Here is a 22,822-nt window from a genome sequence, read left to right on the forward strand (position 1 = left end):
TGGGTTTTCTTCTAGGGGTTTTTTTAGTCCCAGGGAGAGTCAGCCAACTTTGGCTTAACTTAGCACTTTACATACGTTACATTATTAATACGCTCGCTTGTACGGCTTATCCTTAGCCGCTATATTCTACTTCTTATACTATATCTATTGATTTTCAGTGTTCTCCTCTACATCTACTCATGTAAAGCTGCTTTGCAACAATTAACAATTGTGAAAAGCGCTATATAAATAAAATTGAATTGAATTGAAATTAGACTCTTTTATTTTTTATATGAATCAAATGGATTATTATCTTTAATAATCATGAAATTTAGATAAATGTTTAATTATTCTCCTTTGATTATACCCTTTGTTTTATTGAGCTGTGATTCCTGTATGTCCTGCTGTGTGTCAGGACTCTGCCTTGAAGTCTTGTTAAATTTGTATTTTTGTCATGGTGGCAGAGTTCTGGCAGTCCCTGGCCTTGTGTGGAGGTTCATGCCTTGTTTTTGTGTTTGGCATGTGCCTCCAGTGTCTTGTCTCTTGTCCCTGCCCCCTCGTTCTCCTGCTTATTGTTAATTATTACTTATTCCCATCACCTGTTCCCCGCTCGTTATCTTGTTTGGTTTGCTCTATTTAATGTCAGTGTTTCTTTAGTTCTGTGCAGGATCATTGTGTTGTGTCGTGTTCTCGTGTGCCACGTTATTCAGAGTCTAGTTACCAAGTCATAGTTGTAGTGTTTTTCGTCTAGTTCATGTTTCATGTTGTTTACCCCCTCGTGGGTTTTTGTTTGTAATAAAGTGTCTTCTGTTTTCCCCGACATCGTCTGCTATTGGGTTCATTCGTCTGCTATTCCTCACACTGTGTACGCAGATCTTATAACCATGAGATAAGTGCATTTTAAAACATTTTTATTTTAATTATTTTACCATTTTATTATATATTTGTTTATGTTTTGCACTTTTGAGAAATTATTGTAAAAGAGTTTCTACATAGCATTTTATAAATTGACTTTCTAACTGAAAGACCTCAGAATGCAACACCTCCAGCATTTCCACTTTTTTTGCGCTGCTGACTTACCACTGCACTGCCAAGGTCAGCTCCAATCACATCCGGTTGCGGATGACACAGCTGTAGCCTTTTTAGCAACAATGATGAAAAACCATAGAAAGAAGAAATGGCATGGGGTGTAAACAGCCTGACTCTCAATGTGGGGAAGACAAAGAAGATTAGGATGGATAAACTCTGCTCTACTGTCCACCTCCTATTAACCATTAACATCTCGACTTTGAAGAGAGTCAGCAGCACTAATTCCTATTCTGTGCACTTCACAGAATATCTCACCTGGACCACCAACACCACAAGATAAATAATAATTCTTTAAAAAAAAAGTAATAATTTTAAAACATTTCTTTCAGTTTGGTTGTTCCAAGAAGCTTTGAAGTCAAAGGTTCCTAAAATAATAATTTATTTCTTAGCTTTTAATAGTCTGTAGAAACATTCCTCACTATAAAGAACCATACAGCTTATAATGGTTCTGTTATTGGATCGTTTAGCTTTTTAAACTTTATCAGCTAAACATCTTCTTTACTGTTTAACTGAAAAAATACTGTCACATACATCTTGGATGACCTGAGGGTGAGTAAATTAGCACTGTTATAGATGAAATCTTATTTTTTGTATAACAGATGGGTAACAGATAGCAGGCTTTTGAATTTAAATTATTTTCATATCATTAGCACAAATGGCATGGGGCTAATTATGTGCTTAATACTTCAGATTAATACTTAGCGTTTCAAAGCCTGCCCTACAGTGACCACCAAAAATATTATAATTGTATAATTATAAAGGGAAATGTGTTGTCCTGAGATGTAGAATATTTGTACTTTGCCACAGTGCTTGTTGTGTTTTGGCTGTTCCCATTGCACACAAACAATTGAGTTATTGATACAGGACAAAATTTATTAATAAATGATATAATCATAACATAAAGCAAGACAATACATATACATTAACATTGTAAATAATTGTGCAGTTATAACAGGAAGACGTTTTTGAGATGAAACTGCTCCTCCAAAAGTTTTGCAGCACATCTTAAGAATGCTTGGGAACCATACAGCTCTGCTTTGCAGACTATTCGATATATCTCAAACTAATATGAGATTGAGTGAGTTGTCAAACACCGTATCATATACTTACACTATCATTCTTTACTGTCGACAGCCCATTGAGGGTTTTGATAAGTTTACTTTGCTATGACAACCAAGGCCTCAGTAGTCAAGGCCTGAGTGACAACCTCTTCACTCTCCTGACTTTCTGTGCTCTGTGAGGAGTCACTGTCAGCAGCTCCAGGGGTGGCCGTGGTTTCCTGGCTGCTTGAGATGCTGTCTTCAGTCTCCTCACTAGCACTAGCACTGACACTGGAGGAGTCTCCAAGATTGGCCCCCTCGATGTCCTGATTTGCCACAGGGTCAAGCTCATGGTCGCCTGGAGCCGCCTCCATCTCTGGGGTGCTGGTGTATTCGTTTTCCAAGAGAACATTTTTCAACTCTAGAGCCTTGAAATTCAACAACACACCTCAGTTACAACAAATTTGAGTTTTTTGTAACATTGTAATATTTGTTTGTTTGTTTATTTATAGTTTAGTAACATCTAAATTTGAGGTAGGTATGTAGATCTTTTTGCCAGCTACAACCTTAAGAAAGATCTACAAATAATCAACTTCCTAATAACTGATATAAAAATTTGATTTAGAAACATTTTGCATCTTTCACCAGACATGTGTATGGATATAAAAAAGTAAGTTTACCTTGTAAAGATTATTGTCTTTCTCCACATCATTGACGTATTGACCATTGTAGGAAGACATCTTTTTGCTGACCATTGTCAAATCGCCCATCTTTTCACTGTTGTAAGATTTAGGTAGTTTTTCCTTTGAATCCACATAGACAATGGTTTTTTTGTAGTCACCAGAATAGACCAAGTTGTCACCCCGACCTGTCTCGATGGTTGGGGCTAGGGTGGGCTCCTCAGTAGGTGGGCCACTTGTGGCAGAAGTTTCCTCAGAGTCACTCTCACTAGAATTAGTCGTCTGCATATATAACAGACATTTACACACAATATAAGGCTGTAGATTTTTTTCTTTCATATACACTTTTGTATCAACACTGCATTGAGATATAATGGAAAAAATGACTTTTTTAGTGTCTGGGCGTATTGGTACCACATGACAGACATAATAAGTATGACTCACATTATCCTCTTCCTTCTCATCTGCTTCAGATTCATCATCTGCTTCCTACATATGCGAAAAACAGTATTAGGACCATGTAGGGTTCACTTACTGTAAAGTGTGTCTAGACCAACGGAAGGGTATTTATAGAGCCTAGTGTATTTCACTGTCTAATGTGGGAGGACAGTGACATGTGGTCAGGAAGATGAATCTTTACCTCAGTGTCATCTGCACTGTCCGTGCTTTCACTGGATTCTACTGGTGTGGTCTGAAATGCAACCAATCTCTCAATGTTAAAAACTTAAAGCAGAGCTCGTGCAAATTACCATGTTCCTAGATTTAAAACACTTTACATCAGGCAGGTTATCAATATTGTCAATATTATGGGATGCTTAAAAGTTTCATTAAATTATTTACATGCCCTCATGTCATTTCAACTTAATGTTGTTCATTGTTTCATTCAGGATTTTGTGACACTGAACCTGGGTGCTATTTAGCACATTTGTGACGTCATTACACCAACATTCTTTCTGAGCTGTCACATACTGTATTTTAATTCAGCTGAATGTTTACTGAAAATCATCTCATCACTATCATCAAACATGCCATACATGTGAAGAGACTTTACATGCCATATATTAATATGCATGCCCATGAACATTTCCAATCAATCTGTGTTATAAGGAATTATATGACAGAATTCAGTAACAAAGCATAACCTTAAGTAAGGCCCCGTACACACTCACTGCATATAAATTCGGTGGTCACTTCACCTTTTAATGCTTAATCCTGTTCTGTACACACTTAGTTCAGCAATTTACATGACTGACAACCTCATTCTACAACCAAATTAACTCCTGCAAAATGCAGGTGACAACCGGATTTACAGAAACTCTGCATAGTGTGTACATAACCGAAGTAAACAACTAGTTGTTGATGAAGTATTAAATAGTGCATCATGGGCATGAGTCTCTTCTGCAAAAGTAAATGCCTAGAAGAGGATAAAGTCTTATGCGCAATAAAGGTCTTCACAGGTCCACTTAGATCCAAAAACCTGAGGTCCGACTCGAGACCCAAGCGTGTTCGGGTCCAAAAGTTTCACGTGTGCCTCGGACACGGGTTGGATATAATAACAGCGGCATCAGGTCTCTGTATTTAAAGTGAATGTGTTTTTGCGGACACGAGACGACCCAAACTATCTTGTGGGTGTACATCAAGTCTTTTTCCAACCCCTTCTTTGTTTGCCAAGAGCGCTTGCAATATCATGTGAGTGGTGGTAGGTTAATTTTTTATTGATACAGACATGTCAATTCATTTTAAATGTACATTTTAGTAGAAACATTGGTGTCATTGTCAGATAACAAAGTACAATAAATGGAGCAGCGAGCCAAATTGGTTCTGAGGCCATTGGGGTTTCTTTCTGTCTGACTGGTGCATGTGGGCCTGCAGGCTACACGTTGGTGCCGTTTAAATTCGGATCCGGTCGGGTAAAAAAAAATTCCAATGGTTTGGGTCGGACTTGGGTCAAATTTTCTCAAGTTTGTCTCAAGTTGGGTTCGGGTAAAAAGTGATTTGGGTCATTTCAGGTTGGGTACGTTTCCAGATCTTGCACAAAAAAAAAAAAAAAAAATTTCCAATAATAGACCAAAAGCCATAAACAGTTAAAATCCACCAAGGTATTTAAGTACATAAAGACAAGGACTGGAAACACTGCAAGACTCTGGCTCTGTGGAGCCGCCTCACAATGTGTACAACACACAACGCCAAGACAGAGGGTTATATTATTTTGGTGAAAGCTGCGAATGATAAGCACACAAGACAGCAGAACACTGCTATGGTTATCTTTGTGTCAATCATCGGATTTTCGGGAGTGAGTCTTGTTCCATACAGACATGGAACATTCATTTAGGGGATTCACTCCCACATTTTAATGCGGTTGTCACTCCTGAAGGTTTGCAGTGTGTACGAAGCCTATATGTTGTTAATTACTCAGTACTTACTGTAACAACGACAATGTCAAATAAAGTGTAACCCAATTGTTTTTACTGTTGGTGAACTATTCCTTAATAATAAAATACTGTCCTTGAAGACATGTTGGAGTGGGTGAACTTTTACCTGTGTAGGTTCTGCCTGGGCCAGTTTAGCAGCTGCCTTTCGTTGCATGGGGCCAGGCTATTTAAGAAAGAAGCTTTGTTAGAAGAACATGTTTTGCAAATTATTTTCCAGGCAGCACCTTATTTTTTATGTTAAATGTGATACTTGCCTTTTGAGCAACCACACGTTCTTCTGAGCTCTCAGAACTGCTAGCTGAACGCTTCACCTGAGAAAAATATGGATGCAGAAACATGAGCAGACAGAATGGTAGAATAGCACTAAAGCATTCTGTGGTCAAATTGACAGTAAACTTACAGGTATGCAGTACGCTGTGGCGATGAGAAGCATCAAAACAATAGCCTTCATTTTTGAGCACAATGTTCTGAAAGATAATAACAATGGATATCACAAAAATGCACAGAAGTCTTGAACAACTTTGTTTTGTTATAGCACGCTTAATAAGAACATCTGTCCTACCTAATTTCAGCTAAATTGTTAATTGTAATAGTTAAAAACGTTGTTAGAAAGTTGTAACACCAGCTAATGCATGAAAATACTGAAATATTTTACAGAAAGGATCACATGTGCTTTAATGGTCGAACTATAAACAGTTTAAGGGTTACTTATTTTAGGCTCATTTACTACAAACCAAGCCAACTCCAAAGGAAGCATCAGTTTTAGAGTGCAAGAAGATGTTGGCAAATGCTAAAGGATTTTCTTCAATAACTGCTACCAGTCCTCACCATGAACCATCTTGTTTGCTTTCAGCTACAACAACATTGTATGAAGTATGAGTTGAGGTAGTATGTGTAGCTGCAGCTATAATAATCTCCTCTAGTGTATAATTCGAAAAGTTATATGTAGACAATAGCAGCCACAATCCCAAGAAGCACGCCTCTAGTGCTAGACATAGTTTCTCAAAATCTAGATTCCAGTAAGCCACAAGCCGAAAAGATGTAGCATCAAAGGGTATGCAAACCAGCAGAAAATGCTAAGAGGAGAGTCATTTTATTGAGGCTGTCTTCAAAAAGAATGGTGGCACTTGTCAGGTTGCCAGTATTATAATTCTTTAGTATGGAACTTTAATTAAGTGGTTGTGTCTCTGGAACAAGCGAATGAGATGACAAATTAGTGTCTTTGTGTGCCATAGAGTAGCCGCAACTTCCTCTGTCATCTGTCGAGTTCATGTTAATCATCTATGTATATAAAAAACTATGGTTGGAATCATTAAAAGTGTTCGTAACTCTAAAATTAATTTAATGCAGCCCTGTGGTCAGACTCTGTGTTTTATTCGGTAAGAACTATATTTGCTTTAAATTATGGATTGCACAACTTCTTTTTATATCTAGGTTAAAACGGTTATTTTAAGTTGTTTTAAGAAACACTTTACCTTATTACACATAATATAGCATAGTTCAGTAATGCAATATACAATATTATAAGCACATAAATGGGTTCATGAGTTGTTACTAAACTCAAAAAGATTTTTCTGCATATTAAAAGCTTAAATGACATCATAATAACGGAGTATTAAGTTTAAAAAGACTTACGACTTACCTTTTTATGAGAATGTGAAATTCTTCAAAGTTCTGAGTAGATTAAGGACTAAGGTTCTGTATATCAGATGAGACCTTGCTATGTTTTGATTTTAGAGAGATGACTGATGGTTGGCTTTTAAAACCCTGCTCTGTCTGGAAACAGCCAATAGCAATGCAGCTCAGGGTTTACCACTGTGTCCCACCTTTTTGCACCCACTCTTCCTGTGGTTTGTATAGCCAAGCAAGGCAAACATTCTGCATGACAAGCCAGAAAAAAACATTGTGAAAAAAACATTGTGCACTGCTCTACCAGATATGATGCAAGCTATGCTTTTTATTATATTACACACACACACGCACACACACACACACACACATTCTGGTTTCCATGTTTTGTGGGGACATTCCATAGACGTAATGCATTTATACCATACAAATTGTATATTCTATTCCCCTTTCCTACCCCATTCCCTAACCCCAACCATCACAGAAACCTTTCTGCTACTTCACATTTTCAAGAAACATCATCCTGTTTGATTTATAAGCTTGTTTCCTCATGGGGACATCAAAATGTCCCCACAAGGTCACAAAAACACTGGTATTCCTATCTTTGTGGGGACAATTGGTCCCCACAACGTGATAATTACCAGGTACACCCATATATATACACACACACACACACACACACACACACACACACACACACACACACACACACACACACACACACACACACACACACACACACACACACACACACACACACACATGTTTTTTTGCAATATCTAGCAATATCAGTATTTGCTAGACAAGGGTCCCCATTAATGTAGCTCATACTTATGGCTAGTGATAACAACAAACATTTAATTGTGTGATATATCACAACCCTTTTTATGTAATTAAAAAATGTGATTGCTTCATAAAGATATATTTGTTTTCACAAATAAGAAAAATCATTCCATGGATTTATTTTGAGGAGCCTGATGATTTGTCACAAGATCATATGAATCATTTCTATTTATCACATTTTTTATGATTCAGAGTCTGTTTTTAGCCATAGATACTTAGAATTTATGACTGCATGTCTATGACTATGTTCACAATGTCAATTTAAATCCGATTTTTGTGCATATACACTGTACGATTTGAATGACTGACTGTCCACACTGTGTCCATCACTATTGTTCCTGTCCAATTGGTGTGTCCTTCTTTGTTTTCCGCAATAGATGCATTGGTTTCTATAGCAATGACGTAGCAAACAGGTGTTTGAACTAGGTGCATTTGAGTTTATTTGGCGGTGTGATTGGCGTGTGACTTTAAAATAGTGCAAGAGCGTTGTGCTTTCAAGAACTCTCATGGTACTTGATGTTATATGACTCTCTGTCTCAAACACTTAATGTTTTCTTATAATATGACAATATGTAGCCGCGGTTGTGGACTTGAGGTCTACTCGGAAGACCCGAGGACCCGGGACCCAAACCCGTACGTATATACCCGTATTTATTTTAAATTATCATTCGGGTTGGGTCTCAATCTATTACTTCGGGTCCTGGGTCTGTTTAACATTGTGGGTAATACCCGAGTCGATCGGACTTGGAGAACACACACTCACATTTAAATAAAATATTTCAAGAACAGCAATACAAACTTAGATGAACTGTCACATACATTTTTTCTATGACGCTCAAATTGCGTTAAAAAGTTTATATTTGATTGCTCCAACCAGGCAGCTAACGCGCATGTGCTCTTGTAATGTTTCTCTGGCTACCAGTCAGGAGCTTCTGCAGTGAGACGCAATGACTTTACCTTTGACAATTGATTCTTTCATTTAGAAGGCGGGACTTATTTCGCCACACCGCTCGTTCTGCACTGACTTCTCTTATTTTTATAATAATATTATAAATTGACTGTCTTGCTGTTATATCTAATCAACAATAACAATGTTGTGTTGATTCAGCAATGACGTCTGACGCGCATACGTAGTGTGAGGGCGTGAAATAAGTAAAAATCTGGTTTAGTTTTGAACACTCAGATAGCTACCCACCAGATAGTGTGTGTGTGTGTGTGTGTGTGTGTGTGTGTGTGTGTGTGTGTACCTGGTAATTATCACGTTGAGGGGACCAATTGTCCCCACAAAGATAGGAATACCAGTGTTTTTGTGACCTTGTGGGGACATTTTGATGTCCCCATGAGGAAACAAGCTTATAAATCAAACAGAATGATGTATCTTAAAAATCTAAGGTAGCAGAAAGGTTTCTGTGATGGTTGGGGTTAGGGAATGGGGTAGGTAAGGGGAATAGAATATACAGTTTGTACAGTATAAAATGCATTACGTCTATGGAATGTCCCCACAAAACATGGAAACCAGAGTGTGTGTGTGTGTGTGTGTGTGTGTGTGTGTGTGTGTGTGTGTGTGTGTGTGTGTGTGTGTGTGTGTGTGTGTGTGTGTGTGTGTGTGTGTGTGTGTGTGTGTGTGTGTGTGTGTTGACTACTCACTGGGATGGGTTAAATGCAGAGGTCACATCTCGAGTATGTGTAGCATACATGACAAGCTTCTCACTTTTCACTTTCACATAGGCCCAGTTTCACAGACAAGGTTTAGCTTAAGCCAGAATTTACCTTAGTTAAATTAGGATTTTTATGTCACTTTTATAAAAATGACTTAGAAAAAACATTACATTACACATTACATCTGACAAAACAATTGCACTGACATATTTTAAGATATTTCAGGGCAAGTTATTTTCAGTTAAGACGGTTCAAACTTTTATTTTAGCCTGGGACAAGGCTTAAGCCTTGTCTGTGAAACGTCTCAGTTACATATGTAACCCTTGTCCCATCTGCTGGCGCTGCCCTGCCACGGAAGTATTTAACAAGAGGCAGGTGCAGTTACCAAATTAGCTCTTTTTACTGAGAAAGCTGAGCATCAGTGCCTGTGGAACAGCGAACTGTGGCAACAGGACGTGACGTCTCCATTCGCTTCCTTCAGGTAAAGAGGGTTACATATGTAACGGAGACATTTTCTTTCAGTCGGTCATATGATGTCATGTCGTGACCAACGAATTGGGAATCCCTACCAAAGCGCCACTGAAGCTAACCCTTTCAGTGCCTGTGTAAACCCTCTGACTCTTCTATTTTAGTGACCTAGGTGAACTGGGAAGCGAACTTGTCAGGCGGAATTAAGATCGCTTGCAAAAGAATACCCTCTAGGGGGTCTACCACTATGGTGATAGCTTAAAGACTAGAGACGCACGAAGCAGACTCCCCTAGGGTAATGTGGTAAAAATAAAAACTTTACACGGACATACTCACATAGGAACCCTCAAGGGGACACAAAGCGCGCTAGCCTCACCCAGGTTCTCAAGGATACATCTAGTAAGTAACAGACAAAGAGCTGTTCTGAGGTCCTAAATCTTTGAATTCTATCCTCATACACACCTAGTGCACGTACAGGACATAACAAAGCCACAGCAGAGTCTGCCTCCTCCAAAGGCAGCACTTGTAGGTTCATCACCTGATCTCTGAAAGGAGTTGTGGAAACTTTATGCATGTTGCTGGGCTGGGGTCTCAGTCTTAGACTGGATTCAGCGGGCCTAAACTGAAGGCACGAATCGTAGACCAAAAATGCATGGAGGTCCTCTATCCTCTTAACAGAAGCCAATGCAAGGAGCGTAAAAGTTTTCATCGTACATAACCGAGTGATGTCACAGCCGCCGCTGCTGCCATATGCCCCAGGAGCCTCTGAAATTGTTTAAGTGGGACCAGTGTCTTGCCATTGAACGTATTCAACCAAGTCAGAATCGACTGGAAATGCGCATCTGTTAGGCACATTGTTAGATCGATTGAGTCCAGTTCCATACCGAGAAAAGAGATCCTCTGCACGGGGCAAAGTTTGCTCTTCTCCCAGTTCACCTGAAGACCAAGACGAGCAAGGTGTTTGTGCACTTGGCCTATGTGCTTGCAAAGCATCTGACTAGACTTTGTTATTATGAGCCAGTCATCTAGATACGCCAAGATGCGCACACCACTCTGCATCCTTCGCCAGTAGGACAGCAACCTCTGCACGAATTACGTATGCATCGACAGGCTTCACTATATTGTAGCAAATGCTCGTGAATTTGGGGGGGGGGGTCGCCAGGCAAATTGGATCGCATAACTGGGACGATTCGTGCGAAAAATCCAACACGACGGACTGGGAAGCTGTTGCCAAGCCCCCAGATATTGCGCGAAAAGAATTAACGACACAATCGAAGTACCCGTGGAGAAGGGGTGCTTGCCGAAGCATGCTCTTTGGCCACATCGACAGCAGTATTGTGTAATGTAACACTCACCCGACTCCGCTGATGGATGTCTAAGCAGGGAAGACTATGTTGTAGATGTCCCGGACGCTTGACACATCCACTGGCGGAAGTGGAGAGAGAGGACGTAGGGTTATGAGCCCATCCGTCACTCCCGACTGCCTCTGAAGACCTGGAGGAGGAAGAGGAATTCGCTCTTTTTGTTGTTTTGTGGGTGCCGGCTAAAAAGCTGACGGAACAGAAATGAAAGGAAACCAAAGATTCCCCACCCGGTCCTCCTCCGGGGGGGAAGTAGTGCGTTCACCATCTCCCAAAAAACTATCCTCTCCACCTCCAGGTCACCCACCTCAGGGCCGCTTGGACTTATACTTTCCACCAGGCTTAGTGGGCTGAGCAGGCAGGGCGGGCTGCTGACCGCTGCAGGATGCCCTCGGTGAGAGGCCGACGTTGACTGGGCAGGTGTAGGCTTCTTCCGACGCGGCATGATGTTAGCAAGGGCCTCAGTCTTCTTCTGGGTGGCTGAGAACTGCCGTACAAAGTCCTCAACAGCCTCGCCGAACAAGCCGGAGCATGGGACACAGGAGCATTCAGGAGCCAGGTTTTATAGGCATCCCGCATGTCCGGCAGATGCCTATAAACTGACAGATTTCCTGACACAAAGGAGAGGGCACATGCTTATAGAAAGATTTTATTGTTATCACACTTTACACACTGCTGGCATCTAGAATGATTTTTATCAGCCTTTATTTGTATGGCAGAGCTCTTTCTCAATTTATAAACTATGCATACATGCAAAATTAATACCACCCCCCCACACATACACATAACAAGACTATCTGCTTAGAAAAAATATGAATATTGAGTTGCTTATGCAAAATGTTGAATTTATTGGGTGTTGTTATGCATTTGCAAGGCATTCCAAGTAGTTTTAAAGGAGAATTTCACCCATAGAAACATTAATCTTTATTGAAAGTGTGTCATATTTGTAGTCGAAATGTAACATACATTTGGAATTTGGTTCCTATTTGACCGAGAAAAGGGGTGTTTGTAGTCTCACCCCCCCCCAACAAACATATTGGACTTCCTTCTTTCAATGATGCAAAATGATGATTTTTAAATCATTGAAAGAAGGAAGTGCAACACTGAAATCTGTATTTCTCATGTCTCAGTGGCAACTGAGGAAATGATGCACGACCATTCAAAAACATGACTGGGGTTCTAACTATACAAAGCTTAATGCAAATGGGTGAAGTGTCCCTTTAAGCATGATGTGTTGAGGGGGAAAACATCATAAAACAAAGCTGCATCAGACATGCTAATTGTAGGTTGCCTCCTAAAGTTGAGAAATACTGTGTGAAGACACGCTCCACTAAACTGCCATTCATATAAAATGAAATATTTTTCATTTCTTTACTTAAGCAAATGTTTTCAGGGGAGAAAAGTATATAGTTTGTCTGGAATTTTTTAAATGGTAATAAGCATCTTGCTTATTTTATATGTTTGGCAGCCAGATTGCCTGTGGCACATGGATAGACCAGCAAAAAACTCATAGACATGCACATACATAAACTTTACAATTGTTATAGGAAATAACACACTGGTCTGATAAAATTAAAATAAGCAAATAAAGTACTGTTTGCCAATACTTTTTCCACATTTTTATAATGTAAGACATGTGTGTATCACACACAGGTCTTACAGGTTGTTATCAGGAATAAGTATGTTATTCCTGATAACTACCACTAAAACTTATAAGACACCGCACTCATCTGGGTACAGAAAGTCCTTTTAACTGATGCAGTTTAAAACTTAAATAACGACATCCTGATGAAAATTTGTTTGCTTTAAGAAACTGTTACAAATGAACTAATAGAATGTTTAAATGAAACATTTCTTGTTCACAACATCTTTATGGACTCAGTGAAGCATGATTTGGGACTCCTTTATAATAATCAGATCAAGTTTTACTTCTGTACTGTGGTTTGGTGGCTATGGAAATTGAGTTTAAAAAATGCCACATGGCTTAAAATTCAACCCAATCTATAACATTATTGAAGCTGATGTCACCCTTTACAAGACTTAAACATAGAGTTTCAACTTGTGCACCATTAAACAGGCTCAATAATTAATCTCTGAGGTCAGTTTGTTTGGAAATATTCTGTAGGAACATATTACCTATATGGATTGCGCATACCCAGGCATGCTGTTCTGCTGACTATTACTACTATATCAGCCTCTGAACTTGTTAAAACTATATTAGGCCATTACTAAATCACAACCAATATGAGTTGTGGTCTAGATTTCCCTGTTGTTCAACTGGGGAATAACGTGATCAAGACCTACAAACCATTGAGACACTTTTATGGTTCCCTTTCAATACGGTTCACTTCGCATTGCGTCAGTTAGCTGACGCTATGGGGGAAACTCCTGTTTACTCCGTGACTGAAGCCTATTGGTTAACGTCTGTACAAAGTACAGACCAATGACGTTTGAACCCGCGCGCGGGAGGAACGCGTCCCTATATAAGCGCGGTTCAATCGTCAGGAGCTCATTTTTTCTCCTTCAGCGCGAACCTCTCGCTGCTCCGAAGAAAAAGAAGAAGCCTTACCTCGCCGTTGACAAAGCCCTGCAGCGGAGTCCAGGCCTAGCGTCTTCCCCTGCCGTTTTCCGGCTGAGAACCGAAGATAGCAGAGTCCAGGTCTAGCGTCTTCCCCTGCCGCTTTCCGGCCGAGAATCGAAGATAGCCTTCGCTTGCCGTGGTACGAGCCCTGTGCAGCGGACACACGCCTGACGAGGTCTCCCCTGCGGCCGCCCGGTAAGATCAATACTTTTAATATAAAGCTATAAGCTAAAAGAGCAGGCGCTGTTGTAATAGCGTCCAGCACAGCGGCTCGGTGAGCCTCTCTGCTATGAATTTCCTCCGAGCGCGTTACTGGTCTGGCACCTCCCACGCCGGGACCGCGCTTATGCTTTGGTTGTCTTATCCATGTTTCGTGCTCCCCCTGCTGTTCCTCTCTCGCCGGGATGAACACACGGCGAGCCATGAGACTAGATGGATGCATAGACAAGCACACACGGACTAACCCCCCCTGTGTTCTGTCACACCGCAACCGTTCATGCTTACAGAGTCCCTTCGCTCCTTTCACATTCAGTGGCGAGATCTCTGGCACATATATTAATCCCCCGAGTGCATCGGGTGATACCGTCACGACGCATGGCTGTTCTGTCTGTGTTGCTGCTCCCCTCTGCCGTTTCTCTCTTGTTGAGATGAACAAGCGGGGAACCGTAGACCTGGATAGATGCATACGACAAGCAAACACGGGCGGTCTGCCCCTGTCTCTGTCATAGCACAGCCACTCGTGCTCCACGCTCGCGGAGTCCCTCGCTCCTTTCCCCACAGTGGTGAGGTCTCTTAACGGCTTAGCTAGCACGCGGTATTACGGCTCGCTGCCTCTAAATGCAGCTGTCCAGTGTTCAACGATTACAGAGCTTCATGCCCCTCCCCTCCTGGAGCGGCGCGATCTCATTCGTCTGCTCGATAGGGCCGATTCGCCGCTATTGGAGCACCAAGAACACTCATTATAAGAGAGCTTCATGCCCCTCCCCTCCTGGAGCGGCACGATCTCATTCGTCTGCTCGATAAGGCGGACACGCCTCTATTGGAGCGCTAAAACACTTATTATAGAGCTTTACTGGCCTGAGCCGATCTCACTTCAGATAGCTCATTTTTCGTCTGCCTGGTCATTTCTCTCTGGTTTAGACGGAATCAGAGGCAGAACGAATTTGTTTATAATATACTGAGGCCCGAATACCTCCCTTTATTCAGTCCCGTCCTATATCAGTGCGCTGAATATTGGTACATTCTTATATATATATACCCGGTTTTTCTGCCCTTTTAATAAACGGCAAAACCGCGGGCCTCGCGGCAGACTTCCTCTCTGCGATGGGTTCAGTCTGACATTAAACTACCTAGACATACTACCCTGCTCCGTGAGCCGTTCGGTCACCGTCACTACTGAGGCTTGTGCACCTGAACGGCTGAGCTCTGGTCTCCGCAGCATAGCTGCATCAACAGAGAACGCAACTGTCTGGGAAAAAGGGGTTATGTCGTGCCTCGGCTGGACTGCCCTGAAATGTTTTCTGTGTGCTGTTTATCCAAACATACTGTGTAATACTGTCGGCTATGCGACCTCACTATAGTGGCGAACGGTATTTAATTCCTCTAAAAAGAGTAATTTCCGTGCTTACTATACTGTGTATTGACACCCACGGTTGTACGGTGTCTCTAAACACTTTATCGCCTTACTGACAAGCAATCAGTAATACGCACACACGGCCCGCTGTCCATAATTCTATCGACGCTAGCCGAAAAAACCCCGGTTTGGCCATATACTGTGTATTGACACCCCACGACTGTACGGTGTCTCTAACACCTTTCTGCCAAATTCGCTCGCAGCCCACCTCAGTTTCTCCGCTACGATGCTGATGGCGCAAACGAGCACGGTCTTACGGCTGTTATTCTCTCTTCCTAGAGGAAGGACAGCCTCAGACTTTTGCATGGCTCCAAGCGTTTGAATCGCGCCCTCTCCGGACGGCCACTCAAAGGCTTACAGCCAAGCGGTTTATGACGTTTTTCGGCCATATAGCTGATTTATATTAGCGGATCCGAAGACGCTCACACCTCCGCTCCAATACTCGGAGATATTAAGGGTAATATCAACCTCAAGTGAGCTTGCTACCCGCCACAATAAGTTTCAAAGCTTAAAGCGCGCGCACAGTCAGACGCGCGCGGCATCTCGTTTAAGACGGGCGCACGTACCCCTCTAACGAGCCTCAGAAAGCTGAATATCGTGGCATTCTGTTCATAAGTCCACTTCAGTTTGACTAAGCAAAGGTCCCGCCCCGAGCTGACGGCCGGGAAGCTTGCTTAAGTTACACACTGCTGCATGAAGTGCTGTCATTACGAGCTAGCCCAGCATTTGCTGTGGGTTGAACACGCTTTACGACGGCAATCAGCCTTCGGCGCGTGGAACGCCGTTTGTCTCATATAAATCACCTTGTACTGTGAATACGGTACATTAAGAGGATGATTCAGCACTGCAGCACTCTCGACCGTGTTATTGTGATAATGCGGTCGGGCAATCTACGGTGGTTTCATTATTTACCGAACCAGACTGAGATCTCGCCCCCTGAACAAGCTGACGAGTCATCTCCTTTATAAACTCATTGCATCGCTTTATAAGCTATGTTCAATCAGAGTGATACGCATCTCATGCTTAAACTACCAATATTAACCCATTACGATGGGCGTGCGGAGATGGCATCCGTGGGACACGACCTACATTACGTGCCTTATGACACATTGACACAAGCTGCTAGGACCCCTTTCACGAGGCGTCCTTATGCACAGTCTGATCCATTCTGTCTAGTGACATTTGAAAGTCAATACCCCCCGCGAATCGTGGGTGGAACACTTTTCTCCTCACTACAGAGGCACGGCGGCTCTCTCCCCTACCTATATCTATGTGGCCGTGATAACAGCGAACCACGCTTTTACGACCGGCCATTCATTTAATTCACAAGCCTGTCATCTCTCAGATGCGGACGGCGGCGGTAACAGCGAACCATGCTTTTACGGCTGGCCATTCACTTTATTCATAAGCCTGTCATTTCTCAGATGCGGACGGTGCCCGAGGCACAGCGCTCTGGAACTGTCCAAGGTCCTGGATGACAGACACGTCTGACGTACATCAGACGATCAGCTGTTCATCTGCGTCACAGATCACTCACTAGAGCACCTGTCAATACAGGCTATTTATGGATCGTTGACGTTATCACCTCCCGTGACAATTATGCTCACTTGTCTTAGAGCATGGGCATGGTCTTAGAGGTTTCTCATTTGACAATTGTGACACGGCCGGCTGGTCCCCGCCGTCCACGTTGTCAGTTTACAGCTTCGACATCCCTGCTTCGCGCACTACTGAGGTTTGTTGCATTAAAGGTGCGCCCATTAGCTCACCTGTATGCACGATATGGTTTTTAATTATATGCGTCCACCGTGCGCTTAGAGAAGCTCACATGTACACGCTATAACATTTTGGTATACAATAGATGCGCTTGGGAAAGCTCACCTGTATACACAGCTGTGTTATGCTTTGTGACACATACATTGTTGTTCATCTGTGTACGTTCACGGTGCGTTGGGTGCCCACCGTTACGTTCATCAATCATATCTGTACACATTCACGGCGCGTTCTGTGCACTGATTTATCTATACGCATTCACGGTGCACTGAAGAGTTCACCCGTGTGCGCACAATTTATTATCAGAACACATGACGGCGCGCTCGAGAATCTTGCCGGCCTGTGCATTATAACACTCTGATATGCATTTACGATGTATTCAAGTGTTCACCTGTGCCCGTGCAATTTATAGTCAATACACATTTATGGCGCGCTTGGAAAGCTCACCGATCTGTGCACTATAATACTACCTACATGCATCCCGATGCGCTCGAGGGTGCACCTAGGTTCACACTATTGTGGTATCTGTATAATCCCACGCTACGAACCGTTCTGCCGCATATTATAGTCAGATCGGCCGTTCGTGAGCTTCGCAGATCACTCACTACGTATGTCTGTTGCTAACAGTGGTTATTTAGATGGATCGTTGAAACCATCGCACTGGCTCACGCCCCTCTATGAGCTATGTCCTATATAGAGCCCACTCTGTGCGAGTTTGGCTTCTTCATGAACTTGGTCTACAGGGGTGTCTATATCTATATTTGATATCTGCTACGCGGCCGGCTGGTCTTCGCCGTCTACGTTGTCAGATTGTACAGCTTAGACGTCCCTGCCCTACGAGCGCAGGTTCTCTCGGCTCAATCATGCACGCTCATGCGTTTTATGTGTACACCACGGTGCGCTCAGCGAGCTCACCAACGTGACTCTGAATTTACTTATCTCGCACAGCCGCGGCGCGCTCGGTACCTCGCCGTCTTGTGCTATGTTATGTGCCCCCGGTGCGTTTAAAACCCCACCGTGTGCGCGTCAACAATTTATATGGTGCTTACACATTTGCTTTTAAAGCTGTGAATATGCCGGGTATAGGGCCACACGCAGTGTCTCTCCGGTAAGGCACTTCAGTACGTTGTGTATGCACGGCGTGATGGGATTACGTTCCCCCATAGCGTCAGCTAACTGACGCAATGCGAAGTGAACCGTATTGAAAGGGAACGCTTAGGTTACTCACGTAACCCCGGTTCCCTGAAATAACGGGAACGAAGCATTGCGTCTCTTGCCGTGCTACAAACGTCTACGCAGCGAGTGTTATTCGGCTGCGCGCTTCAGTCGAATAATATGAGCTCCTGACGATTGAACCGCGCTTATATAGGGACGCGTTCCTCCCGCGCGCGGGTTCAAACGTCATTGGTCTGTACTTTGTACAGACGTTAACCAATAGGCTTCAGTCACGGAGTAAACAGGAGTTTCCCCCATAGCGTCAGCTAACTGACGCAATGCTTCGTTCCCGTTATTTCAGGGAACCGGGGTTACGTGAGTAACCTAAGCGTTATGGCTTTCATGTGGGAAAACCTGACCTTTACATGTACATAACCCAAAGTCATGAGGTCGAATATACTGTATCTTCATAAGCAATAGTTATAAAACATTGTCATTGTATATTAACCACTGTGTGTAGGTTAAAGTAGGAATTTCCTAACCCAACATGTCAAATGCATGTAAAAATGGTGTCTGGATTAATTAGGCATAGAATGTTTTTTTGAAATTCTTGGGAAGAAACATTTTTATTGCAGACCTAGAAGGTAAAGCGAAAACACAAGTGAAAACTGAAAGTTATACAGACATATATTTATAGAACTGGAGGATAGCAGACTGTGGAGCTGCCAGCTGACTTAAATTATAAACACAAGTATGAGGGTAATATGTCTGAAACAGAAATATATGTTGAATGTCACAAACAAGTGTTTAAATCCATTGTATAGTGTAGGTTAAATTTTAAGGATTTATAAACATGTATGAATAGTCATGTAGCATATGCTAAGGAAATATACAGCTTGATTTCATTATTGGATTATGTGAGATTTGTGAATATACAGCACTTTTATAGATTCTTTCAGTTAGTTCCGTAAATTATGTAATGTTATTTGGGTATTTTTGGATGTAACTTGAACATAAAACACAATAATAAACTTGATCTTGTGGAAAACTCTTAAAACAATGAAACCTCTTTTCCATCAACAAAGCAATTTTGCTGTGTTTGACGACAAAACTGGGGCAGGCCTTTGAAGAACAAATTATTAGATTCTGAAAATTGTTTTTCATTTGCAAAGTAAAGCTGTCATTTGACTTTAAATGTAATTGCAGTGTGGACAAAGGTTGTGTATGTTTATTTATTAAAAAAATGTAAATGCATTACATATCTAAAATGTAATATTTATATTAGAATATAACATACATTATTTTCTTGCTATATAAATTCAGTACAATATAAAATATATCAGTGTATTTCCACAACTGCTATTTATTGCTTTCTGTAATATAACTTTAACTGAGATCCATTTTGAAACCTAACCTTTTACAGTAAGTGTGCTTTCGTCATATATACATGACAGGGCATGTCTTTTATGAAGCCTGGTTTTTTCCCACATGTCTCAACCCAGGTTGTGTGTCTGTTCGGATGTTATACAGTCTCCTGTATTTTGATTTCCACCCCCATTCTCCACCATGACTGGAGATTCATGCTTCCTGTTTTGTCTGACAACTTCTAAAGCAGGCCTGTACTGTAGATCAGCTGTGTCACAGTGCGTTAGCAAAATGTTAAACATGTCCCAATCACAAAGAAACAACAAGTACTTATCCTTGTTTAAATTACATATTGTATTACAATTATATGCATATAGACATTGAACCTAAAAAGTTTTTAAACTTCAAGATGAAGTTAGTACTAGTGACACAATGCTTCGCCTACACAGTCTGTACCATTTTGTACTCAGGATGGAAATAGTTTATAATAGATGGTGCATTTACTTCCTAAAATTGTGGTTTCGGGATGGTGTCTTAAATAGTTTATGTGCTACGTTCATAATTAGAATCATGAATAACATGTTGAATGTTATTTTTTGGGGGCAGACCAATCACGTTGTGAGTAATGACAATTTATGCAGTGCTCTATAAATCCTAACATTAATGTTGCATTAATTAATAGGCTTAATGTGAAAATATTTTTTTCTTTATTTGAAACACAGAATTTTTTAAAGAGGATGAGACAAAACATACAGGTGGGTGGACACACAATAGGGAAGGATGTATTTTCAGGTTAGCATCCTTTCCGGTAGACCGCATTGGGACAGAAAAGTTTGAACTTTTGTGTTTTCCAACACAAAAATCGTCTCGGTTACGTATGTAACCACGGTTCCCTGATGGAGAGAAAGAGACGTTGTGTTGATGATGACAGTATGGGGTGTGCTCTTGAGAGCTAATCTGGTATGCAATGAAATTGTGCGAATGTTATTTGCATACCAGTCTCCGCCCACACATACGTGTATAAAAGGAGATGAGATGCCATTCATTTGCTTTTGTCTGAGGAGCTCGATGAGGCTCAGCGGAATGAGCAGTGTTGTGGCACAGAGGACACAACATGTTGTTGCCTTCATTAGAGAACCATGCTTACATACGTAACCGAGACGTTCCCGTTCTGTCGTTCACTCGACGTTGTGTGGATGACGACAGTATGGGGTCCCTATGTGAAACGCCACAACTCCGTCTCATGTCTTGACCTCTAAAAGCAATCATAGGCAAGTGCAACGTGCCATTCTGTTGCTAAATGACATCAAAACCTTCCAGTAAAGTGCAAGGGGGTCCTCATCCAAGAAGGAGGAACAGACCACTCACCGGTAACACCAGTGAGGCGTTTAAAACCAGATATCATCGACTATGGCCGCAGGGTACTGAAGTATACTGGGAATGTGCCAAAAAATAAAACAGTATAGAAAAAGGGGCACTACGGAGACCATACCTCACCCAGTGGGGGAGCCCGTATGGAATAGACCATGGTCTCACCCAGTGGTTAAATTGGGCCGGAGCTCACTGGAGTGCAGCTCCGCCTCCTCGGGTCCACAACACACCCTGTGCTCAGCTCCGTCTCCTTCAGCAACAAGGTTTAAATCGGGCTGGGGCCAAATATTTTTAATGACATTCGGGTCGCGGTCGGTCGGGTCGTTTGAAATAAAGATGCCATTTAAACCTTTGTAATTTTGGGTCATGCTTCTCAGAGGTCCACTGTGTTTTTAATCACGTCCAAATCGGCCATGTCTGTGTTTTTCTCTGTGTAAGGGGTTGCTTTAAAGAAAGCGAAGTTGAGATGAATCCATGTGCGAAAAGGTTTATTGTGTAAAATCCCAAAAAGGGCCAGCAAACAAATCCAAGGGGCAAGTCCACAATCGTAATCCAAATACAGGCAAATGTTTCAGGGCAGGCAGCAAAATAGGCAAAATCCAAAATACAGGCACAGGTCAGAAACAGGAACAGATATCAAAACAGAATTCAGGTAACAGGTAACAGGCTGGGCTTACGAATGTAATAATCAGCAGAGAACAGGTGAACAGGAAGTGGTATATATACACAACAGACAGGAAGTGGAAGTGAAACATGGCATGATGAATATCAAAATAAAAGTCAGAACAGAGCAGGATATCAAAATAAAAGTCCTAATAACAACAATACACAGAATACAAGAAAACACAGAACAAAACATTACAGAACAAAGGGCAGACGTGGAGCAGTGGTCAAGGGGCAGACGCGGAGCAGGATCAAGGGGCAGACGTGGAACAGGATCAAGGGGCAGACGTGGAGCAGGATCAATGGGCAGACGTGAAGCTTGGTCATGGGGCAGGAATAGACCTGGATCACAAGGAGAGTAAGGATCAGAGTACACCTCGGCCTCCACCTCGGTGCCTAAAGATGCACACAAGTAATGTTTTTAGTAAGGAATGTTTGTTAAAGCTAGTTTTATTTCCTAATTACACTAAGGCCTAGTCCTGGTTTAGGCTAATCCCTGTCCGGGAAACTACCCCTTAAAAGTTCAGGTTTTAAAGTTTGGGTCAACCTCTGGCACAGCTTTAAAGCAAACTTTAAGTGAATTGTAAAGTATTTATCTTTGTGTGAATAACTACTCAACCTATACCTTACAAATTAATACTGGAAAAAGAGCCCCTTTGGTGTAAAATACATTAAGTAATTTTACGGCGCGATTTTGAATTATGACCATTTACGAAAAATAAGGGCTCCCCCTCCCTACAAAAGCCAATTTAACCACTGGTCTCACCTGTTGGGGAGAATCACATGTCAAAAAATTTGTCAGGGACTCACAAAGTGGAGGAGACACTTGAAGAGGGTATACCACTGGGGAACACTATCCATGTGAAATAATGGAGACAAATGACTGGATATGAATCTCAGTACTGGCATAATTCAGAAAATACTGAACCAATAAAGACCACTCCACTCAGTCTATTTCGGGAAAACCAATAATGGAAAGGTACCAACCTATTTGATAGAATGGGTATATATAAGGGTACCCATTTTTTAAGGGTATATACAACCCACAGCTCTGCATATGTCTGTTAGGGTGGCACTTTGCGCCAGCACCCAAGAGGAGGCAAC

At 41.9% G+C, this 22,822-nt stretch overlaps 1 protein-coding gene across 1 annotated transcript; it reads right to left on the minus strand.

The window, feature by feature from the left end:
- Nucleotides 1–1,920: 1,920 nt before the first annotated feature.
- Nucleotides 1,921–7,001, minus strand: spp1 (secreted phosphoprotein 1). Its single transcript, XM_065290208.1, has 8 exons — nt 6,863–7,001; nt 5,621–5,687; nt 5,475–5,531; nt 5,327–5,383; nt 3,429–3,479; nt 3,233–3,277; nt 2,789–3,070; nt 1,921–2,536 (listed from the first exon to the last, which is right to left on the minus strand). The coding sequence occupies exons 2-8, from the start codon at nt 5,669–5,671 to the stop codon at nt 2,225–2,227; spliced, it is 855 nt and encodes a 284-aa protein (XP_065146280.1). The 5' UTR covers nt 5,672–5,687; nt 6,863–7,001; the 3' UTR covers nt 1,921–2,224.
- Between the last annotated feature and the right edge of the window lie 15,821 nt (nt 7,002–22,822).

Source organism: Paramisgurnus dabryanus, chromosome 10 (genome assembly GCF_030506205.2).
Source record: "Paramisgurnus dabryanus chromosome 10, PD_genome_1.1, whole genome shotgun sequence".
In the NCBI taxonomy this organism is placed as follows: Eukaryota; Metazoa; Chordata; class Actinopteri; order Cypriniformes; family Cobitidae; genus Paramisgurnus; species Paramisgurnus dabryanus.